The sequence below is a fragment of the Triplophysa dalaica genome, chromosome 15 (genome assembly GCF_015846415.1).
Source record: "Triplophysa dalaica isolate WHDGS20190420 chromosome 15, ASM1584641v1, whole genome shotgun sequence".
Lineage (NCBI taxonomy): Eukaryota > Metazoa > Chordata > Actinopteri > Cypriniformes > Nemacheilidae > Triplophysa > Triplophysa dalaica.
The window spans coordinates 19,766,555-19,783,477 of NC_079556.1; the positions used below are offsets into that span (position 1 = coordinate 19,766,555).

General features: G+C 43.6%; 1 protein-coding gene across 1 annotated transcript in view; it reads right to left on the minus strand.

Annotated features, from left to right (window-relative positions):
• The window catches only part of prkd3 (protein kinase D3), a 46,577-nt gene that overhangs the window by 22,474 nt on the left and 7,180 nt on the right, over positions 1-16,923 (minus strand). Inside the window, 1 exon segment of the mRNA XM_056767092.1 lies at positions 233-371. Coding sequence (XP_056623070.1) covers positions 233-371 — 139 coding nt within the window.

The window sequence follows — 16,923 nt, forward strand, 5'->3', positions numbered from 1 at the left end:
TGACAAACATGTGCCGCCACTGATCATCATGAAATCACGGTTCACTGAAAATCTAACATTTTAAATTAGATGCTCTGTTACCTTCATCTACTTATTAACAACAACTAATGGTCATCTATGATAAAAGATAAATAAAAAAATGAAATGTATGTTTTTGATGATGCTTGCGTTTCATCGATAGTATTGTTTGTATCTTGTCTTTATGGGTAAAGGCTCAGCTAGAAGCACTTACCGGATAGGACAACCTCGATCAGATCTCCCTCGTGGATCTCCTCTGCCGATGTTAAGCGCTGGAGGATGTTGTCCGAGCTCAGATCATGGCGAAAGAGCAAGATCTTATCGTACAACCCGAAGAATCCACATTCTGGGAACTGAGAAAGAGAGACTTGATTAATATCAGCATTTATATAAAGCTTGAAGCACCGGGATGACAAGAAATCGGTGCTAAGTGTCAGCTGCAAAAATCCTGATCTTATCTTGTTTGTTGATAGGCCATATAGGCCTAACCCTAGTTATAACTGTTTTTTTTAAATGCGACATGATTAAAAAGAGCAATGTCTTTTATTCATTCAACATCATTTAAATAAACAAATAATGAAACATTGGTTTTTTAGCTTTAAATTTATTGTGGTTAAATATTTTTAGTTTCATGATTTCAGTGTAATAGACTTTTACAAAAAATGTATTAAAATTGATAACTAAAACTTAACAAAAGAATTAAAGAAAAAAAGTATTTAGAGCAAATAAAATGGATTTTATAAGGTTGTATAGGCTACATCTTTTAAGCCCAGGCAGACACCAGCCAAGCAAACACATGCTCATCGCGTCACTTCTTGCAGCCGCTTAAACGGTCCAGTCAGGGTTGGCGCATCAGCAAATGCAGAAATATTACTGATTATATTGTTAGGAAAGTGGAACACATATGCCTGTTTTAGCTACATTAAATATTGGATTTGACACAGTGATTAATAAATTCTTTAGTATCTCAAATGTTTCACATAGGTGCTACACAAAGTTCTTGGACCGCCTTCTGGGCCATTCTTAGTTTCATTTAATCCTTACTTCAAATATGCAGGAAAGGTGCAACAAATCTTTCATTGTTTTTATACAGCCAAACACAACCAGCTGAATGCTGCTGAAGCAGAGCTGAATTGCAGAGCGCTGGAATATCAGATCTGAAAATCATGTGTTGAGATGAAGCCCACAGTGATGAGTCACACTACTGTTCTCCACTTCCTTCAGCTACACTCGTCTCCACATGGAGGAACTGCCAAACACTACAAGATCATCAAGTTCTTGCATTGCACATTTTCTTTCTCTACCAAACCTCAGTATGTGCACATGTGGAAAGTAAGCACACATTTAAGCCACCTGAACAATACATAGCTTCATTTTGGTAAGGCTTTCATGCAATTTATCTGGCATGTGCGTTGACATTGGTTAAATTCACAGACTCTTTCCAAAATGAATGAGAAGGGAACTACCAGCATATAATCACTGCATTTTTTACTCTTGGAGGCCGTTTAGTCTGAAAACGGCAACTTTTGAAAACGGTTCTCAAAGTGCAGCTTTCTGAAAATGCCGCCGTTTTCATTTCCATTTCTGAAAACAATGACGTCACGAGTATACACGAGTACAGCCAAAACAATATGGCGGCATCCCGTACTGTGAGCTCAAAATGCGAATTTGTTGCATTAATAAGACCAGCGGAGACACACTATTTACATTAGCCAGATTTTAAACACACAAATACGTTGACCAATTGGATTAAAAAGCACTTTTCCCTTATAACTTTGCATGTGTATGTGCCAAGGCACATCTTGTTTCTTTACACAACAACGTCGCCATCCACTGGCCTTGTGTGCATACTACAGCGTTTTTATCTGTTTTCCTCCATGTAGATGAAGACCATTTTGAAAACGCTGTCATGTGTACGTGAAACTTTTAAAAAAGGAAAGGAAAACCTTTTCCTTTTTTCATCGTGTAGACGTGGCCTTATAGTCACAGGTGAACATGTCAAGTTAACAAACAAACAATGATGTTTTGCCCGACTTCAACAGAAATCTGTGTTTCAATCAGCCCTGGCTCAACTAAGGGGGGATCATATTCCGGTTGAGCAGTTCATAGTTCATTTCTAAATCTTTTTTGGTGATTAAATTGACAGGTAATTATTTAATAAGTATTAAAAAAAAAAATTGTCAGCTGGATATCTTTGTAGAGGCACGGAAAGACCGGGGGGGGCAATGCCCCCCTAGACCCAGCCCTGATCCATGTAATTTGTCTCATAGATACAATTGTGAGCCCAAATTCTGCTCAAAAGAGCAAGACCAAACCTGGTAAAAAAATAATTTGTTGTTTAAATGACAACATGTATGTTTTCATCAATCTCGCGATGTTATCCAGAATTCTAGAAAACAGGAATGTCATACTTCCTTTCATTTGGAGTACAGCATCAGCATTCTTCACCGAGCAGTGTTTCTCTGCTAGCGGTGGACGACACTTTTCCCAAAACCTCTGACAAGAAGCCAAAGGGAAATATTTGATATCAGACATGAGGGGGTGAATGATGATGGAGAGGATGAGCGGGGGCGAGAGGAATGAAGGCATGAGGATCAAAGCCTCGCTGCTAACTAACACGTCTAAAGAGTCCAGCTGTTTCCCGACACACAATGCATCTAGAACAATGCTGCCCATAATGCCAGGGCCGATGAAACGCACGGGCAATGCTTTTGGCCACGTCTCAATGTCACCTGTGGGTAGAAATCATGCACTTGTGTGTGGCTGCATTCCAGCTGTGTACTGACTCCAGTCCATCCTTTGACATGTCAGTATTGTAGTATTACAGTATATACTGTAGTGCAATAGAGCACACAAGTATTCCCTTCTCAACCTGTGCATTCATTTTATAACCTCTCACTATTTCATTAATTAAAATGACTAATCTGCAATGTGCATGTGAAAGCCATGAAATAGCTTGGCTAGGGTAAAACCAGCACAATGCCATGTGGCCAGGCCTGCTTAATCCCCTAACATGCATGAAAGATGAAAGCCTTCATCTGACACACATGAGGTTATTCTCAAAGGAGATAAACCAGCATCATTCTGCTGTCTGAACGACCCTTAACGCTTAAGGCAAACACAAACAGGATTTCACAGAAGAGAGATCAAATTCCAGCTAATGCGACGGATTTCAAAGCCTGGTCATTAGACTTACTGTAAAGATTTCGAACAATCAACGATCACAACAAAATGTGCATAATACTCAATCCAATTCACAAATCCTTTTACATGATTTCAGAAGAATATAGTGCCCAAGCCATATGTCTTGAAGGGCTGTTCCAAATCACCTCCTATTGATCAATGTACGTTCATATCATGTGATCCACAGAGGAAAGTCAGACCGCTAGGAACTACATGAGAGGGAGTAAATCAAGACAGAATTTCGTTATGAACTATTTAACGTATGTCTAATCCTCGGAGATTTATAGTCCTGTCCTGACATGCATCCTTCCGGAGTGAGAGCTTCACTCAGAGTTTTCCTCTCTGCTCCGTGCCCAAGCCTGGTCCCGGACCCTGCACTTCCTCGTGCTGGCACTGCCCACACTCTTTCCACTCCACATGTTTCCCATTGGCTCTCATAGCAGCTGGTGACCAGACTAACTGCTGGAGGGAGGCCGCAGTGAGCCAGACCGCTACTGTCACGGTTCTGCCTATCTTGTCTGGCTAATTCTTGGTCTTGAGGCAGAACCAAAACAGAATTCCCTGTTTCATGTGGGGAGAGAGATTTTGGACCTTTTGGGCTTCCATACTCTCCCCGAGTCTCGTCTGTGTTTCCCGCCATTTCGTGTCATTAGCTTCCCCTTAGTGTTTCATCTGTTTCACCTGTCCCCTATTAATTATCCTGTCATTGTCTCCCTTTAAGAGTCCTCTTGTTTCATTGTCTTGTGCGGTTCATTGCTTGTACTTGTGCTCTGTCCTGTATACCGTGATCTTACCTTGTTCCTGTTTCCCGTGTCAAAGTGAGTGTTAGTTTAGTGTTCTGTTCCTAGTGCTTGTTTTCTTAGTTTTAGTTTAGTAAGTCAGCGTCCTTGTTTTTTGTCAAAGCATATTTATCCCTGTATTGTTTTCCCCCCTCGTGGGTTTTGTTTTGCTTGTTTGTTTAGTTTAGTGTTTATTGTTAATAAATATATTTGTCAAATCTTCATCCGCCTTGCCTCTGCCTGCACTTGGGTTCTCTGCCATGCCTATCGAGAAGATTCATGACAGAATGAACCGCCCCAACAGAACCCAGCAGGCAACCGCGGACGATTCCTTGCGGTCCCACCAGGCCCGACTCCTGTTGGGTTTTAAGCAGGGGGATCGCGGGATCAGGCAGTTCGCTCGGGAGTTCCTGGCTGCAGCTAGGGAGACTGAGTTCGGTGAGGCAGAGCTCAAGGTTATTTTTAACTGCTGCCTCACCGAGCCTCTCCGGCGGTCTGAGATGAGGATGTTGAGCTCCCTGTGGATGGGCGACATGATCAGGTATGTGGTCAACCGGGATGATCCCTGGCCATTAGTGCCAGACTGGGTGTCCACCCCCGTGGCTACCGTCCCGGAGGACCGCGCCCTGGCCGCCCTCACCCTGGGGAGCTCGGCACCCTCATCCGCAGCACCTCCTGCGGCCACTCTACCGTCGGCCAGTCCCACTGGCCGGCGGAGGAGAAAGAAACTACCCAGTCCGGAGCTACCCAGTCCGGAGCTACCCAGTCCGGAGCTACCCAGTCCGGAGCTACCCAGTCCGGAGCTACCCAGTCCGGAGCTACCCAGTCCGGAGCTACCCAGTCCGGAGCTACCCAGTCCGGAGCTACCCAGTCCGGAGCTACCCAGTCCGGAGCTACCCAGTCCGGAGCTACCCAGTCCGGAGCTACCCAGTCCGGTGCTACCCAGTCCGGTGCTACCCAGTCCGGTGCTACCCAGTCCGGTGCTACCCAGTCCGGTGCTACCCAGTCCGGTGCTACCCAGTCCGGTGCTACCCAGTCCGGTGCTACCCAGTCCGGTGCTACCCAGTCCGGTGCTACCCAGTCCCAAATATTTTTTGGGGGGGCGCCGTGGGGAGGCGACTGTCCGAGCGGCCGTTCCGGCCGCGGATCCGTTCCAGGAGCCGGGACCAGGCCCGTTCCAGGAGCCGGAACTAAGCCCGTTCCAGGAGCCGGAACTAAGCCCGTTCCAGGAGCCGGAACTAAGCCCGTTCCAGGAGCCGGAACTAAGCCCGTTCCAGGAGCCGGAACCTAGCCCGTTCCAGGAGCCGGAACCAAGCCCGCCGTCAAGTCCGGCCGCCCAGCCGCCGTCAAGTCCGGCCGCCCAGCCGCCGTCAGAGAGCGCTGCCCAGCCGCCGTCAGAGAGCGCTGCCCAGCCGCCGTCAGAGAGCGCTGCCCAGCCGCCGTCAGAGAGCGCTGCCCAGCCGCCGTCAGAGAGCGCTGCCCAGCCGCCGTCAGAGAGCGCTGCCCAGCCGCCGTCAGAGAGCGCTGCCCAGCCGCCGTCAGAGAGCGCTGCCCAGCCGCCGTCAGAGAGCGCTGCCCAGCCGCCGTCAGAGAGCGCTGCCCAGCCGCCGTCAGAGAGCGCTGCCCAGCCGCCGTCAGAGAGCGCTGCCCAGCCGCCGTCAGAGAGCGCTGCCCAGCCGCCGTCAGAGAGCGCTGCCCAGCCGCCGTCAGAGAGCGCTGCCCAGCCGCCGTCAGAGAGCGCTGCCCAGCCGCCGTCAGAGAGCGCTGCCCAGCCGCCGTCAGAGAGCGCTGCCCAGCCGCCGTCAGAGAGCGCTGCCCAGCCGCCGTCAGAGAGCGCTGCCCAGCCGCCGTCAGAGAGCGCTGCCCAGCCGCCGTCAGAGAGCGCTGCCCAGCCGCCGTCAGAGAGCGCTGCCCAGCCGCCGTCAGAGAGCGCTGCCCAGCCGCCGTCAGAGAGCGCTGCCCAGCCGCCGTCAGAGAGCGCTGCCCAGCCGCCGTCAGAGAGCGCTGCCCAGCCGCCGTCAGAGAGCGCTGCCCAGCCGCCGTCAGAGAGCGCTGCCCAGCCGCCGTCAGAGAGCGCTGCCCAGCCGCCGTCAGAGAGCGCTGCCCAGCCGCCGTCAGAGAGCGCTGCCCAGCCGCCGTCAGAGAGCGCTGCCCAGCCGCCGTCAGAGAGCGCTGCCCAGCCGCCGTCAGAGAGCGCTGCCCAGCCGCCGTCAGAGAGCGCTGCCCAGCCGCCGTCAGAGAGCGCTGCCCAGCCGCCGTCAGAGAGCGCTGCCCAGCCGCCGTCAGAGAGCGCTGCCCAGCCGCCGTCAGAGAGCGCTGCCCAGCCGCCGTCAGAGAGCGCTGCCCAGCCGCCGTCAGAGAGCGCTGCCCAGCCGCCGTCAGAGAGCGCTGCCCAGCCGCCGTCAGAGAGCGCTGCCCAGCCGCCGTCAGAGAGCGCTGCCCAGCCGCCGTCAAGTCCGGCTGCCCAGCCGCCGTCAAGTCCGGCTGCCCAGCCGCCGTCAAGTCCGGCTGCCCAGCCGCCGTCAAGTCCGGCTGCCCAGCCGCCGTCAAGTCCGGCTGCCCAGCCGCCGTCAAGTCCGGCTGCCCAGCCGCCGTCAAGTCCGGCTGCCCAGCCGCCGTCAAGTCCGGCTGCCCAGCCGCCGTCAAGTCCGGCTGCCCAGCCGCCGTCAAGTCCGGCTGCCCAGCCGCCGTCAAGTCCGGCTGCCCAGCCGCCGTCAAGTCCGGCTGCCCAGCCGCCGTCAAGTCCGGCTGCCCAGCCGCCGTCAAGTCCGGCTGCCCAGCCGCCGTCAAGTCCGGCTGCCCAGCCGCCGTCAAGTCCGGCTGCCCAGCCGCCGTCAAGTCCGGCTGCCCAGCCGCCGTCAAGTCCGGCTGCCCAGCCGCCGTCAAGTCCGGCTGCCCAGCCGCCGTCAAGTCCGGCTGCCCAGCCGCCGTCCAACCCTGTCAGGCTGATCTTCAGACCCTGGTCCAGCCCGGCATTCCAGCCGTGGTCCAGCCCTCCAGTCCTGCAGGGGACTAGGACGGTTCCCCCCAGGACTACCCCTGTCAAGCCTCCTGGGGCTCCGCGCCCTGGCGCGTCCCCAAGGGCTGGAACTTTCCCACCCAGCCCTCCCCCCCTTGGACTTCCCATGTCTTCTTGTTTGCCCCCACCCCCCCTCCCTTGTTTGTTATTTTTATTAAGTCACCCTAATCCCCTATTGATTCTTGCCTGTCTGCCACTGATTTTGTTTTCCATGTTTTGTTTAGTCTTGTCTATGTCTCAGTCTGTCTTGTCCTGTGAGTCTCCTTGAGGAGCGTCAGGATGTCGCTCCTTAAGGCGGGGGTTCTGTCACGGTTCTGCCTATCTTGTCTGGCTAATTCTTGGTCTTGAGGCAGAACCAAAACAGAATTCCCTGTTTCATGTGGGGAGAGAGATTTTGGACCTTTTGGGCTTCCATACTCTCCCCGAGTCTCGTCTGTGTTTCCCGCCATTTCGTGTCATTAGCTTCCCCTTAGTGTTTCATCTGTTTCACCTGTCCCCTATTAATTATCCTGTCATTGTCTCCCTTTAAGAGTCCTCTTGTTTCATTGTCTTGTGCGGTTCATTGCTTGTACTTGTGCTCTGTCCTGTATACCGTGATCTTACCTTGTTCCTGTTTCCCGTGTCAAAGTGAGTGTTAGTTTAGTGTTCTGTTCCTAGTGCTTGTTTTCTTAGTTTTAGTTTAGTAAGTCAGCGTCCTTGTTTTTTGTCAAAGCATATTTATCCCTGTATTGTTTTCCCCCCTCGTGGGTTTTGTTTTGCTTGTTTGTTTAGTTTAGTGTTTATTGTTAATAAATATATTTGTCAAATCTTCATCCGCCTTGCCTCTGCCTGCACTTGGGTTCTCTGCCATGCCTATCGAGAAGATTCATGACAGCTACGAGGAAGCTACGAGGAAGCTGTAAATGTTCCCCGCACAGAGAACACTAAACCAAGAGAAACAGAGTAAGTACTGGATGAGACGAAGGCAGCAAGGGAAAATCGGCCTTACAGATGCTACATTTGTTTGCGTATTTAAGATTGATGAGTCTTATTTACGCTTTTTGTTGAAGCATACAGTACAGTGATGAAGAAATTGTAATATGAGAATGTAATGTGTTAAACCGGCCTCAGACTATCGGAGGTTTAAAATGCTGGCCGATTATAAAATCTGGTTTCAGGCAGCACACGCAATTATAATCTTGACAGATTGTCTATTTAAAATCTTTAACACACTCACACTAAAAGATTACGATCATTGTAGCAGAAGACTCGGTGTACACAACGGAAATGAAGCAACAACTTGTATGTCACTTGTATGTTCTTTGTAGAAACAAAAGAAATGCAAAAGAAAGGAGAGAACCGCAATGCAGCAGCTTTCGATGTGAATATATTTAAAGTTCTGTCAGTCACCTCCATCATCTTATAGACTTGTCTGCAATGCAATGATGTCAGGCTGGTGATCCAATCACAACAGTGATTCTCATTACTGTGAACCTTCTCCTTCCAGCTTACTTACTGTTTTCTTTCACACTTCTGAGAGAATAACTTAATTGACACATATTATTGGGTTAAAAAGCACGTATAATTCAGTGTTTTAGTATACTACATATGGATAGTAGACAAATATACCATATGTGCGTCCTATGATGTGACAAAGCATGAATAAAAAACTGTAAATAATATTTGTATTATCATTTATGTTTATAATATAAACTACATAAGTGAGATTCATTCATTATATATTTCTTTGTTATTGTATATATTTTTTTGCTGCCACGAAAGGACACATGTGCGGTTTATTTGTCATTTACCCATATACTGCTTCCTAAACATGATGACAATGTCTTTCAACTCAAACCCCTACAATTCTGAATTGTGTGACTTTTACACTTCCTTGCGTTGTGTATCAGCTGAACAGATCACTCAAGCTTGCCCGACAGACAGGAAAAGCAAAGTTAAGCAAACACCTCATAGTGCAACTTTGTCAATCTGTTCAAACTATTCCCATCGATAAAGTTAGCAGCATGCTTCAGGATGCTGAGAAAAGCAAGGCCTCCATATGGTTTTCATTGTATGAACCTGCGGCTATTAACATAATAGAAGGAAATCTCCATTTTTGTGCACTAACAGCGGCTCTATTGTTGTATCTGTGTCATCTGGGCATTATTCTGTTGGGAGAAGCTAGTGTCATTAAATTAATATATGTTGCCTATGATAACCCTCAAACCTGTCACAGCTTTATGTAGAATTAGCCAAAAGGTCTTTTTTGTCATTTAAATAAAATCATCCTACATAATGAAAAGAACATTCTGTGAAAAATAACCTTGAAATCTTTTTATATTTACGAGTATGACCATGTCAACGATTGAAATCAGAGTGAAATAAATGGTTGAAAACAAACTTTAAAAACTCATTATCTAATCATTAGATTAGAAGAATGTAGCCAGGTTTTAATCATTTTCAAATAAATATGAATATGTTATATATGTGAATATATTCAGGCATTCCTATTTAGATCAAACATTTTTAGATTATGAGAAATATATATATATAATTATGACGCCCAGGTTACAGTATTTTACTTGCAGTACTAAAAAGAACAATAAGTTTTAATGGTTGAGTGTTAAACAAATTTCTGACTTTTGAGAGAATGTGCTCAAATGAGGGAATAAAAACCTGAATAAAGACTGTAGTTATTTGCCAAATAAACGACAATCTGCCTCTTGTTTTAGTTTTAAATACGTTTTTATAAGATTTCTTAACATTAAGACATCATTTTTAAACTATACAGGACGTTTTGGTTGCTGCAAACCACCTTTTACAAGTATTAACTGCATTTAGGTTTGGGTTACATACCTTTTTAATCTGCATAATTGTTTTTGAGAATAAGGGCATGTCAAGCAACCTATACTGTACATGTTGGCATCCGCCTCACTTGACCTGCTTTAACCAAATGAAAGATGAATTTCCGTCAAAAACCACAAGCTTTCAATTCTGGGTTGCAAGTTCATGAGAACCACTGTTCTAGATCTGTAAATGTGATGTTTTAGACGACTGTTTGAAACTATACGCATCATCTTTATACAGAAACATGAGAAAACTTCAGACTTCAGCCATTGTGTCTTCAAAACATAAACACCCGCTCTATGTTCGTAAATAACGCTCATCTAATGACCTATAATGGAGGCAATGACACAGCATTTCATCAGAGCACCTATCAGATGTGTTTGGATTTGACAAGAGTCATGGATAACATCAAGTGGAAAGATTTGATCATACTTTCCATTCTGTAACCTAGCCATGCTGGCAGATGGGAAAGTGATCATTTTCGGTATGGTCCAAGAAATCGAGTGCATTTTAGCCATAGTCTGTATTTTAACTTAAAAGGATGTCTGACTGTCACACCAGTAACACAGTTTGTTTCTAAAAGAAATATTCTCACAAATTCTTTCACAATTCACTCACCCTCATGCCACCCCAGAATATATATTTTTTATTTGAACTTAAACATTTAAAGGGACCAATGAGACCTGAAGTTATTATTTAAACTGTTATGGTTTCAAATTTTTAGTAAGCTAATAATATTAATACATTTTCTCACGCACACCAAACATTTGGCTTCAAAAGACATTGAATGATCAACTTGAGACAATTTTAATGATAGTTGTTTGTGCTTTCTCGAGGTTCAACAAGTTGCGACCTATACTTGGAAATAAAGTGATGGATATTTTCATAAAACATATTTGTGTATAGTTGAAGAACGGACATAAACATCTGGGGGAAGTAGTCTCAAATATAAGAGAATTTTCATTTCACTTTAAGCACGGTTTAACACCTCTTTCAACACTCGGTTTCTTTTGTCATTAGCATTAAGAGTCTCATTGCGGTCTCAAACCATCATCACTGACACTGTACCTTTGAAAACAGAAAATGGTGATTTCATTCTAAAATACAGCTCTTGTTCTTGTTTTTTAGATCACTATTTGTTTATTGATTCTAATTTAAAATACAGTTCCTCCGTATTATTTACTTTTGTATTACCTTATTAAATAAAACTTTACGTGTGCCAAAAGAATTGTGGAAACAAGGATTAAGCATTAAACATTCATTAAGCATTAAGCAGGATTAAGCATTTAACATTCATTAAGTTAGTTAAGTATGGGACAATTCATCAAGTATGTGACTACACATTTCTTTATGTACACTTCACTCCCTTAAAGACAAATAGTACAACAGAATATGATATAGAGTTACAAACTGCAAACCATACAAACTATCTGGTGTTTACGAAGCTGCTAGTGTGGACTTTACGTTCCAATTTAAGAGGCCATCCACACGTGTTTAGCTGTATACTACAGCTGTGACGGGACACTTATCTCACGAGATGAGACTGGGTTCCATGAGAACGAGACAAGATTTTTAAAGAAATCCTCAATGATGAAATATTAAGTAAATATACAAAGTAAATATATATATTATGCAGTAATAAACAATATGTAAACATTGCAAAATGTTTCGTCACAAACTCAAATGACAAGCCTGTTTGGTTGGTGGCATTCTTCAAAATATCTTTCTTTGAGTTCAGCAAAACAAAGAAACTTGTACAGGTCTAGAACAACTTGAGGGTGAGTAAATGGTCGCAGAATTAAAATTTTGGGGTGAACTGTCCCTTTATTGCATTCTAAACATTCTTATTCATTCAGTAGCAAAAAACTGTGCTGCTCAGAAACGCACAAAAGTTTGGGACTAGCCAAAGTTGAACAAAACTTTTACACCAATACTTCTTGTAATTGTGTCTAAAATTGAAGTCACTTACTAACTCATAGCTTATTGAATTATATAAATACCTTTCTTGCAATCACATCTTGAATATTGTGTGGACCTTTTTATAAATTTGTTTACAGATTTCTTTCAGGACAATCCCCCATTCATCTCAAGTAAATCAAATAAGAAATAAGTAAATGATTGAAGTTTAACATCCAAACACATGAACGATGTTAACACATAAATCATCAGTCAAAGCACCAGCAATTTAGTGTAACTCCAACAGCTGTAATCTTGACCGGTCTTGAGTTAAAATCCTGAGACCACAAGGTCTGAGACCAAGACAAGTCAGAGACCAACTAGGGATGTAACTATTCCCTGTGAGCTGGTAGAAAGTCGGAGTTGGTTGAAAATGAATCGCAATACATGGTTTGAACAGCAAGGGCCTCTGTGTTCACTGTAAACTTGGAAAACATGAATATGCTGATATTTCTTAAGTGTATAAAAATCCAAGAAAACCACAGACAAAATCTTAGTTTATTTATAATAAAGAGACTTTTGTATTATTTATTTTTTATTTTATTTGGAATTTGTTTTAAAATTGCAGTTTAGTTTTGATATTCGACATAAAATATATTTTTATTTTACAAAAGGCAGTTGTCATTTCTAATTTGTCACAACAAATTTTGTAAAAATAAATTGTGAATAAACAGTATCATGAGATCAGTATCGTGAAGCGCATCGCGGGTGAATCATTACATCCCTACCAAAGACAGTCGAGATAGAGACAAGACAAAACCATCTTCTCTACTACACCACTATACCCTACTCTGGTGCATTTTAAGTATGACGTACATGGCGCACTGAAAACCTATGCACCCTAACCCAAAGAAAAAGTTGCACCTTTTCCAGTTATGCGTGCAATCAAAATGAGAATACCGCAGTGTTCACTTGTGGAAACAGAGTCGCAGGTCAGCAAGAACCACAGACATATGAGGTTACCATTGAATATCATTGTGCTGCACTCATACATCCCAGACACACGGCTGGTAGAGTAACACACGTGTTCACAATGAATGCACAACTCCTACCAAAAGCATACTATCTACCATCCAAGCATGAGTGTTTTCATGAGTCACACTTGACTCATCAAGCATCTCTGACTCTTCAGAACCACCAGAAAGTGAAAATACACATTGGAAGAGATTCACTCACTCTCTCTTTTTACAGAAGTGTATTTCCCCCTCACATCAATCTGGCTTTGAGCGCATGCAAACAATAATTATGACATTCAAATTGATTACATCTCTCTGGAAAGCTTCATTCTGATTGGTCAAATGTTTCTGAATGATGGAAGGCCATAGCAGCAAAGTGATAGAAAGTTTAAGAATGTTTAGGCTTTTAAGTAAGAGCAAAGCAGTCGAGCTGCTTTCAGAATAAATATTTTATATTTCATCGTTATTTCCAGAAGAACAGGATTTCTAAGAACCGTCTCGATGTGAATATTTCTCGGAATTTTATATCACTCCGCTAGGTGAAATATGGTTTCTTCCATAGGAGTGAGCACATGTGTGCTCGCTATATGAGCCACTGGGGTTGGACCGCATGGGGGAAATTTATCTCCTTCATATTCTGCAGTTAGTTTTGGCCAGTCCAAAATTCTGCGTGCACCCTCTATTTAACTATTTTCTCCTTCTCTGTCTCTCCCCTCCCTCCTTTTCGTGTTCTACGCAGCACACTTCCAGGTCTTTGTTACCATGGTAACAAACCTTAATGTTGTAAACTGTCCTCTGTAAGAGTGTAATGATTGAGTGGCTCTCAAAAAACACGAGGCAGATTTCCCCCCTTTCCTGTCAGCTGTTGCTCTAATATTTCGGCAGGAATTTTCCATGGAAATTCAAATGACCAGATGTGCTCAAAACTATTAGACTGAGAATTGCTCAAACTCCTCGCACTAATCAAGTAAACAACATATCACTCCCTCTTCAATATTCATACCTTAGTACTCTCAAAAGTGCATTGCATTATATAACTTCTATATTGTGACATAGGGCAGCACGAATCGCGTCCACACAAATTTAAGTCCATTGACTTTGTATGTAATTTACTCGCGCAAAAAACGTTATTCGCATTTGGTGTGAACCCAGTTTAAGAACAGCCGTGTGTAGCATTGCATTGCACCGAATGGGCAATGAATGGGAAACACTGTAAATGATTACAGAATTTCTTGATTTCTGGGAGAACTTGCCTTTTAATAGGATTTGTTATGCTTTTTTTTTACTCATATTGAAATAATGCCTTAATAGATGTCGTATGTTATTACAGCTGAGTCTAAGGTATTTTATATCATCAGACGAAAAGGAAAGTTATTGAAAAAGTATATTTAAAAAAAGCAGGTTAAGTTTGAACGATTTTGATCTGATGGTGACTGTAGTAAACCATGAATTCCTACCACAACACTGTATATACAGCCATCTGATCTATGCATTCGTACACGATCATTGATGTGATGACATACATATTGTATCTGCAAGTGTCCGCTTATCAAGAGACACGTCCTATAAAGCCATGGCTTACTAACCTGCTTTCATGCAAGTCATCTAACATATCCAGCTGCCTTCATATTCCAAGGACAGACACTAGGTCTCATTGTCTTGTTGAGAGTACTTTTTTTCCAAAGAGTTTGCCAAAAAGTCTGCACATTTTCTTCCACTGAGCACGCTTTATCATTCTCTGATAGGAAAAGAGGGGCCAATTGCTGGGCCAGAAAACACTGTAAGAGCACTATTTTACACGGGGAAACACAGCAGAGAAGTGCAGCATGCCACAAGCCACCAGCTGTCTGGCAGTCAGATGCAGTTCGAATCAATATCCCATCGTTGAAAGCAGGCCGGCGATGACCCGATTCACATTGGGTCAGTTTGAGATGTTTGATTTGACATCAGCACTCAGGAATGCAAGGAACGCCGATCGCATGCCGCTGTTACTGCGATGAACTCTTGTTTCATGATGCCTCCCTCGCGTCTGCAGACAAGAGCCTGGGCGACACCAAAACAGGAAGAGCCTCGCTATCAGATGTTTACTGCACACTGCATTCTGAACTACAATGTCTGTCAGACATCAGGAAAAAAACATGTGGCTAGTCACATTATAATTACAGTGATTGCTAATGAGAGTATAATGTGACTGATCACAGTGTGCCTTTATACATAATTCATAATTGATCTGATTTCTCATCACACTACATATAGCGAAAGGTGCGTACCGTTGTATAAAACCACAGTAAACTTTAACTACAAATCCATGCATTCTTTGGGAATATGACATGAATTCCTTTAGGGCTGTGTGTTGGCAAGGGCCTTGCAATACGATACACATATCACGATAGATCTGTCACAATACAATGTATTGCAAATAGTATATTTCGATACAATACATATTGCAACACTTTTTTTAAATAAAAAATGTCAAAAGAAAACAAAATAAAACTTGCTGTGGACCACCTGGGGTATCCCAGAATCCATCACTATTAGACACGATTGTATTTTCAATTAAAACCAATACAATTCCCATTTTAACCTAAGTGTGTCAGCTCTGGAAGCTCATGCTTGAGACATTAGCTGTGTGCTGTATATGACGTTAAAATGTGATTTTTAAAAAGATTTTTAAATCATCGCTAGTCGATACACCACCATTGATTTTCTATTTTGATGTGAAGTATCCACCTAACGCAGGTATAGCAAAAGAGAAGAAATAATAGTAGTATTCACTGGCTTTTTGACAAAACTTTACATGAATAGTTCATTTCACCCTCCTGTCATGAATTAATATCATAGAACAATTGATCATGACTTACGGGACATGCAAAAACTGTTAGAATTTTTAGATGTGCCACTATATTTATTTGACCGATAATGTGTTTTCTTCCACTTACCGATACTCTAGATCGGTATCAAGTCGAAACAGAATTTCTTTGCTGGATACAGAATCGGACTGACAGGACTGATCCAAATCCAGTCCTGTGCGTTATTCCAGTATTCTGCATAATCACTACTCAACTCAACTCAACTCAACTTTATTTATATAGCGCTTTTTACAATTTTCATTGTTACAAAGCAGCTGTACATGAGACACATTTAATACAAGTATGAATTCTAAAGCAGCCCCCCCGGCCAGGCAGATAGTGCAAAACAATATGCAAACGGTGGTGAGGAACCCAAAACTCCCATCGAGAAAAAAAACCTCAGGGGAACCCAGGCCCAACCAGGGGATTCCAGTTCCCCTCTGGCAAAAGCTGCTGCCTCTGCACAAGCTCATCAGTGCTTGCACAACAAGGCTTAATAAAAATATAAAAATTAAAGATTATCATTAACAATCTAATAGCATTTGAAATGTTGTAGAAAAAAACAAAGTTGTCGCGTCCTTTATCCAGCTCTATCCTCTTAGCACTTGTCAGGTCACCGCTTCCCATTCTCAGCTCTGCCATCAGGTCTGGGCATGAACTGCATCCTGCGGTAACCTTGGAACAAAGAGACAAGACTGGCTGAGAGTAGAGTACTGTTCTGCACTCTTTGATGCAACAAGTACATCATTTGTTGTTGGATGTGTTCCTGGTTCCGGTTGATCTAAATAATGCAGCCTAAATCCTCTGAGGATTAATATTATGGAGGTGTAGTGTATGCAAGATTAAAAAGATGAGTCTTTAGTCTAGATTTAAACTGACAGAGTGTGTCTGCCTCCCGGACCGTGCAGGGAAGAATATTCCAAAGTTTAGGCGCTAGATAAGAAAAGGATCTACCACCTGCACTTGATACTAGATAACAGTCTATGGTTTTGTTGTGAAGTACTGTATTTTGGATCTTAGATCAAAGCACTGGAAGCGGTCTGAGTAAGATGCGTCATTCACACACAATAACTCTGTTTTTAAACATCCGATTAAAAGGCTCAGTAAACTGTTGGATGGATCCAATGCACTATGTGTTTAACACATAAAATATCTATTCTCTATATGTTGTGAATTTACGGAGCAAAGATCAGACTTCAGAAAAAGGTGCGTTAAGCACATCATTCTGTGCATGCGATGTGCATGAGAGCTTTTGTGCCTCTTTGTATTGGAGTGTAATACTGTTGTGCAATAATAAAAGATCAAATATATGCCATTCTACACTGATCAGGAGAAAA